Source organism: Chiroxiphia lanceolata, chromosome 6 (genome assembly GCF_009829145.1).
Source record: "Chiroxiphia lanceolata isolate bChiLan1 chromosome 6, bChiLan1.pri, whole genome shotgun sequence".
Taxonomy (NCBI): domain Eukaryota; kingdom Metazoa; phylum Chordata; class Aves; order Passeriformes; family Pipridae; genus Chiroxiphia; species Chiroxiphia lanceolata.
Genome location: NC_045642.1, coordinates 62,947,661 through 62,965,697, shown reverse-complemented (window position 1 = coordinate 62,965,697; position 18,037 = coordinate 62,947,661). Strand labels below are relative to the sequence as shown.

Below are 18,037 nucleotides of genomic sequence, written 5' to 3'. Positions count from 1 at the left end.
CAAGGGGGAATGGCTTCACACAAACAGTGGGCAGGGTGAGATGGGATACAGGCGAGAAATTCTTCCCTGTGGGAGTGATGAGGCCCTGGCACAGGTTGCCCACAGAAGCTGTGGCTGCCCCAAACCTGGAAGTGTTCCAGGCCAGGTTGGACGGGGCTTGGAACAACCTGGGATAGTGGAAGGTGGCCCTGCCCATGGCAGGGGGGTGGAACTGGAAGACCTTTAAGGTCCCTTCCAACCCAAACCATTCCAGGATTCTACGATCCCATAATTCTTACTCGTTCCACTGCCAAAACACCTCCTGATCACAGGAGCGAAGATACTCTGCTCCTACCAAATTTACCACACCCTGCGCTTCCACTCCTGTTTCACAGGACTCTCATGAGCAGATGATTTCCCAGCAAAGCAGCCAGACCCAGTTTGAGGCTGCTTGGCCTCAGCCCATCCCTGGTAGGATGGGTTTTGCAATGAAACCCACCAGCACTGAGCCCAGCACGGATTCCAGTTTTCCATGCACATTCCGAACATGTCAGCGAGTAGCAAGACATTGCCCAACCTCGAGATGCTGGAAGTGTCCCCCCTCTCTCCTGCGCTGCCAGGGCTCAACTCTCAGCCTCTCATCCTTCTCTGTGTCCATCAGAACAGCTTGAAAGGGAAATGGTGTCACTGTGAAGGAACAAGCCAACTGTCTCCTGCTCGCTGTGCCAAGCCAGGCAGCTCAGCTGCTTCACACCTCGCTGGCTCCCCTCCATCTCCAATGCTCGCCCTGTTCCATCCTCACTCCGGAGCAGCAGCATCTGCTGAGCTGGAGGAGGTGTGGAGCATCCAGGGAGAGCGTGGGCGGGATGCTGCTCCATGCACTCCTCACTGCTGCCCATCCCCACATGGCATCAGGCCCTGGGCGGGTCCCTAATGAGAATAAACCCATTTGCACTAATTGCATTCGTTAGCTCTGCAGCGTGGAGTGGGGAGAGGAGAAGCACTGCAGCTGCTGGGCATGGATTTGCCCTGGGTGTTGCTGCAGGAAGGGTTGGACCCACCAGGGAAGGGGATGATCCCCAAATCCAGGGTGAAACAGGATGAGGTAGGAAGGGGAAGGGCTGTTCGGAGGGTGATGAAGGCAGGAAAGGCGGAGGAAGGGTGGAGAGTGGACATTTCACTGCATCCATCCCTGGTCCTCCTTGCTGGGGTAGACAGTGTGTGACACTGGTGTGGCTGAGGGCACCCTGGGGACAGTCCCAAGCTCCTTTTATCCACGCTGGAGTCTTTGTGCCTTTACTGTCACTTCCATGTCACCTCTTACACATGTGTTGGTGACACACTGAAGCCCTCGTGGGCTCCAGGTGTGAGGTCAGAGAGGGACCTTCCATCAGGAACTGCAGTGACAGGACAAGGAGTAATGGGTTCAAACTGAAAGAGGGGAAATTTAGGTGGGATTTATGGAATTCTTCCCTGTGAGGGTGGGGAGGCCCTGGCACAGGTTGCCCAGAGAAGCTGTGGCCACCCCATCCCTGGAAGTGTTCAAGGCCAGGTTGGATGGGGCTTGGAGCATGGGAGGTGTCCCGGCCCATGGCAGGGGGTGGAATGAGATGGGCTTTAAGGTCTCTTCCAACCCAAACCATTCCGTGATTCCATGATTCCATGAAAGCTGAAGGAGGAAGCGATGACAGGGAGCCCCTGCCCTCCTTAAACCGCTCCAGGAACAAGCTGGAGGAGAAACAGCAGATGAAAGAGGAATGATGCTAAAGGGAAAGGGAGGCAGAAGCCCCCCCAGGTTCCCCCAGGGCTTGGGAGTTCCACGGAAGGGGGTTGGCTCATCCCTGTGCCACCCTGCCATCGCGGCACCGCAGCCGGGGGCTGCCAGCTGGAGCGCTGGGAAGGGCTGGCACGGAGGGAAATGTCAGGATGAATATTGCATTGGCTCCTCACACCGTCAGCACCACGTCTGCAAAGTGCCACCCCAGCCTGGAAGAGGGGGGGGGAGGACGGGGGTGGGCTCACTCCAAACCGCAGCTCATCACCTTCTCCAGGGAAAAGCACCCAAAAAAGCCCCTTAAACTGGCATCCTTCCCCTGCCAGCTGCCCAGTGCTGCCCAGTGCTCCATAGTCCCAGTACAGCTCACTACTCCCCAGTGCTCCTCAGTACAGCTCGGTGCTTCCCAGTTCTTCCCAGTACAGCTCACTGCTCCCCAGTGCTGCCCAGTAAAACACACAGCTCCTCCCCAGTGCACTGGTACAGCACAACGCTCCCAGTGCTGCCCAGTACAGCTCCCCAGTACAGCACACTGCTCCCCAGTGCTCCCAGCACAGCTCCCCAGTACAGCACACTGCTCCCCAGTGCTCTCAGTACAGCTCAGTGCTCCCCAGTGATCCCCAGTACAGCTTCCCAGTGATCCCCGGTACAGCTTCCCAGTGATCCCCGGTACAGCTTCCCAGTACAGCTCCCCAGCACTCCCAGTACAGCTCCCCAATGTTCCCAGCGCTCCCAGTACAGTTCCCCAGCACCTCCAGTACAGCTCCATACTACTCCCAGTACGGCTCCCCAGTGCTCCCAGCTCTCCCAGAGCTCCCAGTACAGCTCCCCAGCACTCCCCGTACGGCTCCCCAGTGCTCCCAGTGTTCCCAGTACAGCTCCCCAGCACTCCCAGTACAGCTCCCCAATGCTCCCAGCACTCCCAGTACAGCTCCCCAGCACTCCCAGTACGGTTCCCCAGCACTCCCAGTACGGTTCCCCAGCACTCCCAGTACGGCTCCCCAGTGCTCCCAGTGTTCTCAGTACAGCTCCCCAGCACTCCCAGTACAGCTCCCCAATGCTCCCAGCACTCTCAGTACAGCTCCCCAGCACTCCCAGTACAGGTACCCGGCATTCCCAGTACAGCCCAGCGCACACTCCCAATTCGCACTGCGGCGGGCACAAGCCCCTCCCCCTTACAGACCCCGCCCATCAAAGCAGACCCCGCCCATCGCACCAGGCCCCACCCCCTTATGGCCCCGCCCCTTCTCTGGCCCCGCCCCTTCCCGCCGTGTCCCTGAAGGCGGTGAGCGCCTCTTCCCCTCCCGGCAGCCCCTTCGGCCGCTCTGATTGGCCTCCGCGGCTGCCGCTCAGCGCGCTGGCCAATGGGTGACCGGAGCGCGAGGCCGGGGGCGGGCGCTTCCTTCGCTCGGGCCCGTCACGTCGGCGCGGCCTGAGCGGGGGAGGCGGGATCGGGATCACCCGCATCACCGGGACCATGTTCCGCCGCAAGCTCTCGGCGCTCGACTACCACAACCCCGCCGGGTTCAACTGCAGGGGTGAGGGGCTGAAGGGGGGCCGGGACGGGGTTTGGAGAGACCTGGTCTGGGAAGGTCCCGTCCTGCGCACGGGACGGGCTTCAAGGCCCCTTCCCACCCAAACCACTTCATGATTCTAGTCTGTTAATTAGGGTAAGCTAGTTAAGGGTCTGCTGGGCTCCCATCGCAGCTCCCCGGGCTCAGGGCTGAGCTGCAGCGCAGGATTTAGGGCATGATAATATTTGCAACATGATAATAAAGTCGCGTGGCTTTACTGGGATGCTGTGTACTCTCATGTTTTTTGTTACGTGTCCCAAGTTCCTCCCGGTTAACCGTTTCTTCTTTTTGTGCTTTAAAGGGTTTGTTTTGCCAGTTTAGAAAATTTAAAAGGTCTTACTTGAAGGTTTCCTTTGCGTGTGCTGTGACTGTGTCTCTGTTTCTTATTATAAACAGGAATTAAATTTTTTTACAGTGAGGGTGGGGAGGCCCTGGCACAGGTTGCCCAGAGAAGCTGTGGCTGCCCCTGGATCCCTGGAAGTGTCCAAGGCCAGGCTGGATGGGGCTTGGAGCAACCTGGGCTAGTGGAAGGTGTCCCTGCCCATGGCAGGGGGTGGAACGAGATGGGCTTTAAGGTCCTTTCCAGCCCAAACCATTCCAGAATTCCATGATTAAAGCTCATCCGATGCCAAAAGGTTTTGGAGGGCTGGTGACACCCAGAGCTGTGACCTGCTGTGTCCACATATGGGTTCTGTCACCGTAGCACAGGTACAGACCAATTGCTTCATCCAATCTGAATATCCCTGTGTGGACCACAGCCTTTGTATACGGAATTCCAGCTCCCAAATAACGAGATTTTGAATCAACAGGCAAGAAGAGTTGAGTCAACAGTAAAGGAAGAAAATGCCTTTGCAGCCATGACATCTGTGTGGTGGTTTTTTTGGGGGAGGAATTTTGTCTTGTTTGTCTGGAAAACAGAGCTAGAAACTGAATTTCTCTCTCATTTTTTCACTTTTCCTCTTTGCTTGATAAGTTATAATGGTATTCCCAACAAAACCAACCTGTTGGCTGATGCCTTTTATTGTAGTCAGTCAGTTATAAGCCAGTTTGAAGTGACTTGGAAGATGGAAACCACTCAGGGTTGGCTGTTGGTCAGAGAATACATGATTTTAGTGTTAGATAGAAATATATATATACTTTATTTTTTTTATGGTAAAAGCACTCGGGGGCATCAGTATTTGTATGAATTGGATCAAAATTTAAAGTCTTGTTTCTGCCTTTAAGCTATTGGTTAATTCCTGCTTTGTTTCCCTCTCCCAACAGATGAAACAGAATTCAGGAACTTTATTGTCTGGCTGGAAGACCAGAAAATCAGACACTACAAGATTGAAGACCGAGGGAATTTGAGGAACATCCACAGTGATGACTGGCCCAAATCCTTTGAGAAGGTGTTTCCTTGTTCCAAACACACTTTCAAGTGTTGGTGTAAATGATGTTTAACAGCTGCTGCAGTTGTTGAACAGAAATGCCTCTGAATATTTGTCCTGTCAGTGAACTGTTATATTTCTAGGAATTTAAATGTATTCTTGAGGCCAAACTGGGGGAGTTACTAAGATGGGAGAATTTTATACAAGGTTTGCACTCAGCTTTGTACAAGAGGTGGAGTATCCACCCTGATCCCTTTTTTTTTTTTTTTTACCTGATTTGACTCAGCTCTTGAAGCAGAAAGAAGGTTGACTGCAAATAAACAGCTTCTTTTCTGCATTAATGATTCCCATGTACCAAAAGGAAAGTGGATTAGGCTGTGCCAGCATGTGGAAGAAAGCTACAGCTCTGCACCTCGTGGTGTTCCAGATGGATGGCTTTCCATGGCTGGCACAAAGCCATCGTGCATGGGTGATCTCCTCTGTGCTCCTGACATTCTGAGTCAGCACAAGGCTGTTGAGCTTTTCCTTTTGCTTCCCATTTCCCTTTTCTTTCCAAACAGCCCAGCAAAGAGCTGAAAGTGCTGCTCTGTAATGCTCAGAGCCCATTCATCCCACTTTTTTTTCCCCCTGGAATCACTTGCTGCGCTCACTGCCCAGGAGTTGCAGTGCTCAGGCTTTGCAGGGGGATCCTGAATCATTCCAATATTCTATAGATAAGTGTAGATGTTGTTGGAATTACTGGCAGCAAAGGGACACAACAGAATGTCCTGGCCTTTGGGAACCTTGGCAGCAGCCTGGGCTGAATCCTGTGTTCTGGGTTGAGAAGAGTACAGACAGAATGTCAGCCACTTTCTGTCCTCTCTTGTTGTACACAATCCCTAGAAAAGGGAGAATTACTTTTGCTGCCCCTGGGAATCCTCTGGTTTCAGCATTGTGGAAGCCTTAGGCAGCCTCATTCCTCCTTCCCGCTCCAGGTGGGAAGCTTTAGCTGTCATTTGCTCCCCTTTCCCATGCTCCACTTGCTCTGTAACATGAGCAGAGAGCAAAGAAAGGGTGTGTTGGTTTCTCTGGGTGCAGCCTGGCAATAAATAACATTTAGCAGTGGCACCTCCTTTTTAATAAAAGTCAGACTCAAAGTTAGAGGTGGATTGGGACACTCCAATATCTCTTGGATGGATCAGATGCCACAGCAGGAATTCCACGATGATGCTTCTTATTAATTAATGTCTTCTACCTGTAAGGCCTGTGGGAGAGTGACTGTTCCCACAACAGTTCTGTGCTCCAGATTAATTCACACAGGTCAGTAACATCCGTTTGTTTTCTCTTCTTTGCTCCTCAGTACATGAAGGATGTGAACTGTCCCTTCAAAATACAGGAACGACAAGAAACAGTGGATTGGCTTCTTGGCTTGGCTGTTAGGCTGGAGTATGGAGACAATGGTATGAGGGAATGGATTTAATGGTTCAAAATGGGTGGGAAATGGGGGTTTCTCTTTATTTTCATGGAATCCCAGAATGGTTTGGGTTGGAAGAGACCTTAAAGCCCATCTCGTTCTACCCCCTGCCATGGGCAGGGACACCTTCCACTATCCCACGTTGCTCCAAGCCCCATCCAACCTGGCCTGGAACACTTCCAGGGATGGGGCAGCCACAGCTTCTTTGGGCAACCTGTGCCAGGGCCTCACCACCCTCACAGGGAAGAATTCCTTCCCAATATCCCATCTCATCCTACCGTGTGTCAGTGGGAAGCCATTCCCCCTTTTCCTGTCACTCCAGGCCCTTGTCCAAAGTCTCTTTAGCTCTTCTGGAGGCCCTTTATCTTATCTAAGGAAGTAAAATTTTATGTTGGTCTGTGCAGGCATTTGGGTGTGTTTAACTGGGAATGGGAGAGCAGCCTCACATAATCCTGTGGGACTAATTATTGGAATAATGTTGTTTACAGGCAGTGCAGGAGGGTCCAATTTTCTGGTTTTTGTAACTGCTGATGCAGGTCTTCTTGTTTCCTGCTTTTTCTTTGGAGAAGCCTGAACAGCTGGCATGGATATGATTTCCCTTTGGTTCAGAGGCACTTTGCAGTGTCCCTGTGCAGTGTCACTTCCCTCTGTAGGGAATGCACCCTCCCTTGGAGCATCCATTCCGTGCTATTTTTACCTTGGACACAGTTGCGTCTAAAACGTTTATTGTCCGAGGTGGCCCAAAGCACAGGGACAGCACAGCTCATTCTGACCCCTGCAGTGTTCTACCTCCCCGAGAACCTTGCTGGAGCTGGGAATGTCTGTCATCTCCTCTTCCAAGTTTTCCCACTTTTTCCTGTTCTCTTGCCTGAGGGATCACAGAGGCGTTTGGGTTGAAAGGAACCTGTAAATTAAAAGGAACCTGTAAAGACCCTCTAGGCCAAACCCCTGCCCTGGGCAGGGGCATCTCCAGCCGGGCCAGGTTCCTCCTGACCTGAATTTTGTCCATGGCAAATGTCCTGCAGTTGCTCAGGTGCTTCCGGAAGCGCTTCATCAGCTCGGGATCTTCCTTGAGCCGGCGCATCAGCCAGTAGGACTTGCAGCAGGAACCGTCCTGGCAGGTGATGTCTGAGGGTCTCACCTGGAAGGCACAGGGCAGGGAGCCCCGTGATGGAAAGGGCAGAGGGGCCTCAGGGGGCTGAGACTACTCTGGATGATGGGCTTGGCCTCTCCTGGAGAGAGACTCAAGCCTGGCTGGGCTGCCCCAGGCACAGCTTGTGCCGGAATCATGGAATGGTTTGAGTTGGAAGGTGCCTTAAAGACCGTTTTGTTCCAACCCCCTGCTGTGGGCAGGGATGCTCAGCCTGTCCTGTTTTCCCCCATGGTGGCTGAGCCCCACCTCTGCCTCCTGGGGCTGGCAAAGGGCTGGGGAGGACCTTCCTTCTCCCCATGGGCTCCCGGACCACCCTCCTGCCATTCCCTCACCTTTCTCCAGGGTCTCCTGGCTTTTCTGGCAAGGAGGCGCCCAAGGTAATACCCCAAGAGCAGCAGGCACAGGGCTGAGGTGCTCCAAAAAACCACCTGTGGGGTGGTGATGCCCTTCCTGGCAGTGCCCTTCTGCTCCAGCAGCGGGGGAGGCACATCCCACACCAGGGTGGCCCAGGAGGGAGGGCAGGAAGAGCCGCTGTCCCGGGGGAAGAGCCAGGACACGCCGAGGGTCAGGAGCAGGGGAAGCTCCGCTCGGAGCATCCTGCTGGGATCACTGCTCAGCTCAGCCTGGGCCCAGCTCACGGAGTCTGAACATCGTGCTGGGGGTCTCTGCTCAGCTCCCCCTGGGCCCAGCTCACGGAGCCTGAGCTCTGGTTGTCACTTGTCACCCACCGTGTGTTGCCAAACGTGCCGTGATGTCACAAGCCTGGCACCCCACAGGCAGGGAGTGTCATCCCAGGTGTTGGGTGTGCCAGCTGCCATCAAATGCCATGGGCAGGGACACCTTCCCCTAGACAAATTCACAGTGCTTTTGTGAAATATTCATCGAGTTCAGACAATGTCAAAAGTATATTTTTCTTTCTTTAAACAAAATAAATACAAGTCCATGTGCTTGTTTTCATCCCATGCTCTGTTTCTTTTCAGCTCCCCTGGGGCTGCAGTAGCATAATTGCATTTATTATTTAATTTCTGGATAGAGCAAACCCCATTGTACATATTTATCCCCTTCTCCCTGTGGGATTGCCTTTTATGAGAACTTACTCTGAAGTGTATTGAATGCATTATATTTAGTACTGCATTTATTCCAATAAGTTATTCTTAGACCCCTCTTTTACAGGGAGTAGATCTGGAACCCTTGGGAACTAGGACAAGGTTATGAAAAAGTTGAGTCAAATCTCCACAGTCACAGCAGTTTCATCCCCTTGTAGTGAGAGTGGGGATGCAAATGTAATTAGTGGGGGCAAAAAAATAGCAGCCAAAGTGCTGTTTTCCATTATAATTCCTGCAGGGGTGAGCTCTGCCCAACACAAGGATGGGATATAAATACCTGCACCCTGGTTCTCAGCCTTTGGGAACATTAGTAGGGAGCTCCAAAATACCAGTTTATAAGCTCAGAAGGCTCTTGGATAATTAAAACACCCCAGAAAATCCAGGTATAGCAAACTCCAGCTTGGTGCTAAACTTGGAACTAGTTGTTTTTGTCACTGGCTCTGACGGTGTTCGTGTTTGTCTCTTAATTTTGCAGCTGATAAATATAAGGATTCTACCCCTGATGGTGCTAAAAACACTGACAACACAGCCAAAAATGCAGAGCCACTGATTAACCTGGATGGTGAGTGTGCACCAACCTCCTGGATGGGAATGGGTTCCATGGCCTGTGTGTTCTTCAGCTTTGAAGTTGTTTAATCCCGTGATGCAGATTTTTAAAGCCCAGTTTAAAGCTTCAGGAGTGCAGAGCTCATGTATTTTACACCTGCTGGAAGTGCCTCTCTGTGAACAGTGGTTTGAGAGTTAGAGTTGTGTCTGTGCTCCTGTTAAAGAGGAACTGCTCCATGTGAATTCCATATGGATGTGAGCTTCTGCTGTTGGGAAAAAGAAGGACAACCTTTCCCAGCAGAACGAGGTGCCCAGATATGAATAATTAGAGAGGGCTCTTCTTGGCAGTGAAGAAGCAGCTGAAGGGTGTTTACCTTGATAGCTTTGCAGAGAGTTCTGTAAATCATAAATACTTATTGTGGGTGAGGGAGAAATAGCAAAATACCTTAAAAAATTTTTAAAAAATCCACGAATCATGACTGCACGCTGGTTACTTCCATACTGTCAGGTGTTATGTGTTGGTTCAGTCTTCCTCAACTGTTCCTGTCATAATAATTCTGGGTTTTTTCTCACTATAAATGGAAGTGGTGGAAAATAGCTGTAAAATTACCCCCATGTTTTTTCCCATTCCTCCTCCTATAAAAAGGCAGCTGGGAATTGGTGCTGCCCTCACCCAGCAGGCACAGTTCTGCCCTACTGTGATAAAAGTGTGTAAAATAAATATCTGTACAGTAGATGTGAATATTTGTATTTATATGTTATATTTATAAATATTTTATTTTTATGTGTAGGTAGATATAAAATAAACACCTGCATGTAACTTGCTTTATTTTCAAAGACTTTACCTGGTTATGAAGCCCAGTGCTGATTGTTCTGCAGCCAGATTAAGTGGTTCCTCGCTGCTGTGTATCCATGGCCTTGGAATCATGGAATTGCTGAGGTTGGAAAAGCCCTCTAAGATCTTGAGGTCCAACCATTAACCCAGCACTGCCATGTTCACCACTAAATAATGTCCCCAAGTGCCACATCCACCTGTGCTCTGAACACTTCCAGGGATGGTGATGAATTGCCCTTGCCCATCCCTAAGAGCAATCCAATACCATGGAGTCAGGAAGCCAATTTTATCTTCTGGAATCGGTTAAAGTAACATATATTTTTAATGATAATGGTTATTTTCCAGTGAATAATCCTGATTTCAAGGCTGGAGTGATGGCTTTGGCCAATCTGCTTCAGATCCAGCGACACGATGATTATTTGGTGATGCTCAAGGTGAGTTTCCCACTTTTCCCACCTCCTTTCTTCCTTCTTTTCCCCAGTGCCTGGTACGTGTTTAATAGCTTGAGGTGCAGAGTTACTGATAAATATGAATTTTTAGGCTCAAATGGGAAAAAAAAGCCCTTATCCTCTGTGTCTTTTCAAGCAGGGAAGAACATAAAGCCTGGAAATTAATGCCGGGATAATTGTCTTGGTAAACAGTTCAGTTGGAGCAGAGTTCCTTGAGGAACATGCTCAAAGGAGAAGGTTGTATTCCAGTGCTAGAAATTCAGAGAAACTTGAAAATATAGGAGCTGATGATGCAGAGGATGTTTTAAAACAAACATCCAAGGGAGACCCACAGTTAAAAGTTTCCTCTTCCTTCTCTTGGTCCTATGGACTGTTTATTCTTTGTCATTACTGGAGTCAGTTTAGTTTTGACAACTAATTATGGCTTTTAAACTCACTAAATAGGATAATTAATTTTCTAAACCATATTTTTTATGCCTTTAGGAAAATTTGGGACTTACTGGTGGAACTCAGTAGATTTGGGGTCGATCCCATACTGTATTTTTTAAATACTCTTATTTATGAGACTTGTAGCAATCTCGAGTTCCTACTTGATCGTGCCATGAATATGGAAATAAGCTGAGTTTTCTTTGGCACCAAAATAAAAGCATTTCACTGAAAAAAACCCCTAAAGTTCCATTCATGACAGTAGTTGTGATATTTGCTGAACTTATTTTGGAGAAGCTAAACACTGGGAGTATTGAAGTTTATTTAGTGTTGTAAGTCTGTAACAGGTCTACTGAAAGAGGGTTATCCTGGTAGCCTGGTTTCTTAAGGAATTCTCAGCCTGCAATTATCCCATCCCTTCTTTCTCAGTTCTCTCCAGTATGGTATCCTCCTTTTTGGGGAAGATAAAATAACCCTTGAACCCTTCATCAATCTTTAAAGAGCAGTGGAGATCTTACATCAAACCCCTACCAAAAAAAACCAACCTAAAATCCTACAAAAATGAGTGAAAAGGGATATGAGGTAGAGAGAGGAGACGCTGGGAATGGGGATGTTGAGGATCTGCAGCATGAGCTCAGCTTTTTCCAGATGGAGATCCTTCACCTCTTCTTGCAGGATTGTCCAGGGCTGGCAAACTTTACTGGGTCCATCAAATTTGCTACTGGCAGCTGGAAGAGATAGAATGTGCTTTTTGCATAAATACATTTACAATTGTGTCACTGTTTCTCCATTTCTGTCACTGTTCCTACATTTCTAGGCTTGCTGGACAAAACCAGCCTGAATTTTCTTGCTGTTAGTTACAGTGAGAGTAAATCCCTGCAGTGAAAATCCATGTTACACGAACAACAGCAGTGCTGGCTTGATGATCTTAGAAGGTGTCAGTGAAACTCTTCATTCTACACCACAATAAGCAGGTTTTCAGTGCACATGGAGGGAATTTATGATCCCTGTTAAGGCTTGGACACTCAGGAGAGGATGCTTAGGGAGAGCCAAAGGGGGCAGGCACACCACAGACATCTGGCCAAGAGCGAGCAGAGATATTTGGAATCCCATTTTATTAATTTAAATCTGGCAGGTTGATCAGGAAGCATCTGGGTAACACAGTTGGATATCCGTGTTCTAAGGCAAAAGGCACTCGGAATTCTCTTCCACAAGGTCTGGTTTCACTGCTGGAATTTACTGGTAAACTCCTCATCAAATCATTCTTCTGTCCAGGCTATTCTCTTCAGTTAGAAAGATTTCTAGAAGTGTTTTATGGGAACTTTCTAGGATCAGCTCAGCTTTAATCATGACCAAACCTGGGAGAAATCCTGGGGGAGAAACACGAAGTGGTAAAGCTGCTTCTGCCACGTTTGGCTGCTCATCAGGGAAAGTCTGAGGAATGTGTTTGACAGACCCAGTTCTTCTTTCCTGTGGAAGTCTGCCTGCATGGTATTCCTGCAGTTATTCTTAGAGGCATTTAGAGCTGGAAAGGATCAGTAACTGATGGCTCTGATAGGATTTCATCCCATGTGCTGGAGCCAGTGAGAACGGATTAGCAGCAGGATTGTCAAAGTCGAGGCAGTTCTTGTTCCTGAGTCTAAAATTAACTCCTCTCTGCTCTCAGTCTCTTTTAAAACCTGGGTGGGTGGCCTTGCTCCAGGTTTCTCTGCATATGGAAGGTGGTCCAGCACCTACTAGGAGGTGCTGTTAGCAGGAATTCCATCCTGAAGCAGGATTTCCTTCCTGAAGAATCTTCGTTGCTGCAGCGTTTAAGGTGTGAGATCACAGAAAAAGAAAAGTGGTGCTGCTGCTTTGGGATTGTGATCAGCTTGTTTAGGTTGGAAAAGGCCTTTAAATCATTGTGTCCAACTGTTCTCCCAGCACTGCCAAGGCCACCACTGACCCATGTCCCCAAGTGCCACATCCACATGGCTTTGAAATCCCTCCAGGGATGGGGACTCCACCACTGCCCTGGGCAGCTGTGCCAGGGCTGGACAACCCTTTTGGGGAAGAAATTTTTTCCTAATATCCAATTTTAACCTCCCCTGGTGCAAATTGAGGCTATTTCCTCTTGTCTTGTGGTTTTTTACCAGTAGAGAAGGTCCCAACCCCCCCCCCCCCTGCCGGCTCCACCCTCCTGTCAGGGAGTTGTGGAGTGAGAAGGTCCCTCCTGAGCCTCCTTTTCTCCAGGCTAAAAATCATGAGCTTTTTGGGCTGTTCCTTGTACTTTGCAGTTTCTGGCCCAGGAGTGGCTGAAATAACTCATGTGGAATTAATGTCCTTGTCTGTTCTGGTTAAGCTGCTTCACACACCCGTGTGAGACACCAGGAGTGAAATGAAATGAAAAGGTTTGAGGTCTGAAAGAGTTCTCCAGAAAAAATTGTCACGAAACTGGGTTTGAGGTTATGCTGAGTTATAATTTTGGCTCCCTTTCCCTTGGAATTACTGAGAAATGCACCAAGGCATGAATTATTTCCTCTCTCCTTTCCATGTCTTTCCCAGGCAATTCGCATTTTGGTTCAGGAGCGTTTGACGCAGGACGCCATCGCCAAGGCCAGTCAGTCCAAGGAGGTTTGTATGCACATTCCATCTGTCCAGGGTTAATTATTCCCTATCAATTAATGATGATAAACGTCTGTCCTCTCAGGCAAAGCCAGTTCTGTATCAACCTTCCTTTAGGAGGGTGGTGGAAGCTTCCTTTATCCTCACCACCCTGGTCCCAACACACCCAGAGGATTGTGGAGGGTGGTAGGCAAAGCTCTTCTTGTTTCAGTTCGATACAAATATATCTGTGTGATATATCATGGAATAGCTCTTCCCTTAGCTATTTCCCAAAGGATTACCCTGACTGTTCCATGCAGCAGTCCAGTAGTATGAGAAGAAATGTGTGGCCCACCTTTTCCTTGGAATCAGCAGCATTGGCCGTGCAAACAGGTTGAAACATTCCTTGTGTGGAGTGTTTTGTTTTGTGCATACACCTCATGTTTGGGGAGTGGGATGTTGCTCATCCAACTCCTCCCTCCTCTCTTCCCCAAAAAAAGAGATGGTGAAGGAAACTTCCACCCTTAAACTCGGATTTTGCAGAATTCTTTTGTAACCTCTGCTGGGAAGGTGTTCCAGGGGGTTTTTCAGCTTGTCATTTCTTCAGCATTCCACTTCTCCAGATCATCTCTCTGGCATTTGGCACAGCAGCTGCTGGCACTGAGTTTGGACACAGCTGGGAAAGGCCTCACCTGCCCTGCAGGTGTATCAGGTGTATGAGCACGAGAGTCCCTGATAAAGTGATTTGATCTGTTCAAAGAGTCCAAATCCATTCATCTTTCCTGGCAGCTGCTCACAACAGTCCATGATTTATTTATTATCATCACACTGCCGAGGATGTTTTCCAACAGGGAACCACAGGTGCTCTGAGTTGCAGTAATTGCCAGAAGCCTTGGAAGAGTAAATCAAAGCTTTGGACTTGTATATCCATAAAACTGTTAAAAGAGCAGAAAAATATGAAAGCAGCTGAGACTTGTCTTCATTTTAGGTTCTATAATAATAATAAAAAACAGCTTTTAGTTGTTGTTTTCATAGCTGCAAAGCTGACACACAGGGATCAAGATGGGATTTTCCTTGAGGAACTGGGACTTTTTTTCCCAACAAGGAGTTGCTCATATTCAGTAGGTCTCAGGTTGAGATGCCACTGACTGTGATAAATATTACTGGGAGCATATCCTCCTTAGGAATGCTGAATTTCAAGGGAGGTGGAGAAAAAGCAGGGGGATAGAGGCAGGAAAACAGCTTTGTCTGTGCCAGCAGAGATCATCAACATCGTGATGTGTCAGGGGAATGGAGAAAATATCTTCAAAGCAGAGGGTTGCAGGATAAAAAGGAAAATTAGAGCTGTGCTGCTGATTTTGACTGGTTTGCTAATGACCAGAACACTGGCCAGTGGCACTTTGTGTGTTCAGAAACAGGTTATAAATAATAAAAGCTGTGGCTGCCCATGGCAGACAGCTTGATACCCAAAATATCACCAGTTGCCTTCTTGGAGAGATCAGGATAGAGTGGGAAAAGGTGAAATAGGTGGAGAGATGTTCTCTGACTGAAGGATGGGGGTGAGGGTGTTGCTGAGGAAACAAACTGCTGTGGTTGAGGTTTAAATGTACCCAATAAAAATGAGATTTACCTTGTTGGGTGGTCAAGGTCAGATATTGCAAGGTATAATTTTTAGGTTATACTTTGAATGGCTGGCAATTCAGTGAGTTCAGATTTATACTGACAGGAGTCAGATTTATGCTGACAACCTTTTATCTTGGGTTTTTCTTCCCTGGTGAGTGTATCCCAAGTAGGATCAAGTACAGCAGATGCCCTTCAGGATCACTTTAGGGATGCTCCCAAAATCTATACCTGGGGATATATTTGAAAGCCCGACAAAGTGGGTATTTTTTTCCCCCTACTGTGAAATCTGGACACTCTGTTTTCCTCCCACTCCCAGGGAATTTGGTTTTATTTTTAATACTTCCTGCTACAGGGGAGTTGTCCATGGTGGTCAGGCCCATTGCAAGTGTTTTGTGCAGCGTTTATAAATTAAATTTTTGGGGAATGAGGTTGGAAATGGTCTGTGTAGCCTCTGATGTGCTTGAAGCTGTTGTGCAAAGGAGGATGTGTTTGTTATACTTGTGGTGTGGGTTGGGGGGATTCCAAAGGCACCTCCCACCTCCCAAAAAGCAGCAAACACAGGGAGTGTGGGAAGGAGGCAGGGTAAGGAATGCTGTGCTGCCAGGTGAAGGTGACACTCACTGTTGGAGGAACCTGCAGTGGCCTTGGGGAATTCATCCACGAAGAACTGACTGGAAAAAAAAAAAAACAAACACCAAAAAACACACCAGGGTGGCAGGAAGCTCTTTGCAGCCTCAAATATAAACCTAATTTCTTTAAAAATACACGTAGGAAGTCCGATATATTGCTAGAATCTGTCTGAAGTGGCACTAGGGGCATTTTTATCACCAGTTTTGTCAGTGGAGATGTTCGACTGCAGTCTTAAAAATACATATATTTTCCTATAAAAGCCATGGAAAAGAACCACTTTTCAAAAATGGGGTAAGTAATGAGTTGCAGTCACCAATTTGTATTTAATGTGTATTTTGATCAACTCAGATCCTTTTTTTTTACACGTGTATAAAAGCCTTTAAATGAAATCCTCACCATTTAGCAGCTTTACAACCCCGTCGCTGCAGAAACTGGTGGTACTGAGCTTTAATGTTTTTGTTGTGCCAAATGCAAAACATTTGGCAAATGCTGAAAAAAGATTACTGAGGCAGTAAAAGGAAATTCTGAGATTTGCAATGTTTAAATCTAATTTTAAGTGCATTTTGAGACATGGTGAGTAATTATTTAGCGTGACTGCTCCTCTACAGCTGGAGAGGGTAAAGGAAACAGAGCAATGCTTGTAAATGACCACTAATAAACTCTGCCTTGAAGTGTTTTAATAGAGCAAGTGTTTAGAAAATGGAAAGTTTAGTTTATTCCTGAGCTTAACACTTGAGCAAATGCTTTGGGGGATGTTGCTGGAAGTTGTGAGCTCGAGAAACCCTTACTACAGAGCATTTTTGCAGCTCTTTTGAATCATCCAGTGCTTAAAACCTGGCAGCTGTTTAAAGGCAGAAGTTTCTAAGAAAGCCCAGTTTGTGCAGGGTTTTTGTTCGCCTGGGGAGCGATGCTGCTGGATTGGGTGTTCTCTCCCAGTCCTAGTGTTGGCCTTTTAAGGATTGAATGCAGGCAGTGTGTGTCCAATGGGGTTTGCTTGACAACTCAGGGGATTATTAACCAGGCAGATTTTTCTTTAATTAAACTCTGGGTTTGGTGTTTCAGGACAGAGACTTGTGTAATCAAACACACACAAGCAAAACTCATGTCTTCTCCTCCAGAGTTACCTGCTGCATTACTTGCTTCTATTTACCAAACATACATTTTTAACTGCATTTGAACACGTTTTTTTTTTTCTTTTCCAAGGGTCTGCCTGTTGCTCTGGAAAAGCACATTCTTGGATTTGACACGGGAGGTGAGCACTTCTCCTAATGTGACTTTTAAACAGCCACAGAGTCTATTACTGTCAAATATGTAGCTGATGTGTCCAGTAAAAAAAAATCCTGGAGTGGAAAGAATTCCTCCCTCCCAGCTGGTTATTTATGAGCACTCCTGAGCATTTGGGTTTGGAACAGAAAAGCCTAAATCTGAGCTGGGGAAGATGTTGTTTCAGAGTCATGTTAAAATAACAGCTTTTCATGGCAGCCACGTTTCCCAGCGGAAGGAAGGAAGGAATGCATCCTGCTGCTTGTAAATCCTGCTGCTACCAGCAGAGGACATCTGTGCTGCTTCCAGGGATTTTAGCTGCCTGATTTACCTAAAACCTAATGGAGGCAGCTCGAGTTGGCGTGACCTGATGGGTTATTTATAAGGAATGACCAGGTGACCTGGGACTCCACTAGTCTGGCTCCACGCCACCTAAATCGCTGCTTGGAATGTTTCATACCAACTTTCCACTGGGAGGTGTCCCTGGCCATGGCAGAGGGTTGGAATGAGATGATCCTTAAGGTCCCTTCCAACCCACACCAGTCTGTGATTCTCTGATTCTCTGACCCAACCCTGGATTTTTGAGGGCTGGGTGAGGTTTTTGGAGGACACCCCATCCCTCTGTAGCAGCAGGGAAAGTTGTTTCCTATCGCCAGCCTGGAAACCACAACCCCCAACTCCAGTTAAGCTCTTCTTAAGTTCTTCCTGTGAGCTAAAAATGCTGGATGGAATGAAAGTTTCTCTTCCTGCCCCTCCCCAGATGCTGTTATCAACGAGGCTGCCCAGATCCTCCGACTGCTGCACATAGAGGAGCTCCGGGAGCTGCAGACCAAGATTAACGAAGCCATTGTAGCTGTCCAGGCCATTATTGCTGATCCCAAGACTGACCACAGACTGGGGAAAGTTGGGAGATGAAGGGATAAAGGCTTTCAGCCCTGTGTGTGCTTAGTGCAAGTAGGAACCACGTACAGCCCCGTCCTCCGGCATGCGGCTTGAAACGGGATTGTTTCACTGTTTGGAAAGAAAACAGGAAATTGAATTCTGACTTCTAATGAGTTGTCTTTTTTTTTTTTTTTCTTTAAATAAATGAGATTGGGGAAAACAGACAAATTGTTCTGGTTAGCTCTGAGCTGGCAAATAAGACTTTTTTTCCCCTCTTTTTCTCTTTTTCAGTTGTGTTTGGCTTCATGTCGAGAGGGGAGCGTTACACAAAACCCTCTTTTGCTGAGGTCCTGCCCTGGGAACAGCTTGCTCCTGGCTTGCTTGCTGCTTCCCC

At 48.1% G+C, this 18,037-nt stretch overlaps 2 protein-coding genes across 2 annotated transcripts in view; one reads left to right on the top strand and one right to left on the bottom strand.

The window, feature by feature from the left end:
* LOC116788859 (maestro heat-like repeat-containing protein family member 6) overlaps positions 1-18,037 on the bottom strand; it is a 946,858-nt gene that overhangs the window by 565,680 nt on the left and 363,141 nt on the right. The window lies entirely within an intron of this gene.
* RTRAF (RNA transcription, translation and transport factor) lies at positions 3,197-17,901 on the top strand. The gene is made up of 8 exons (XM_032692100.1): positions 3,197-3,291; positions 4,591-4,715; positions 6,034-6,133; positions 8,882-8,968; positions 10,133-10,221; positions 13,207-13,275; positions 16,702-16,750; positions 17,522-17,901. The coding sequence occupies exons 1-8, from the start codon at positions 3,231-3,233 to the stop codon at positions 17,674-17,676; spliced, it is 735 nt and encodes a 244-aa protein (XP_032547991.1). The 5' UTR covers positions 3,197-3,230; the 3' UTR covers positions 17,677-17,901.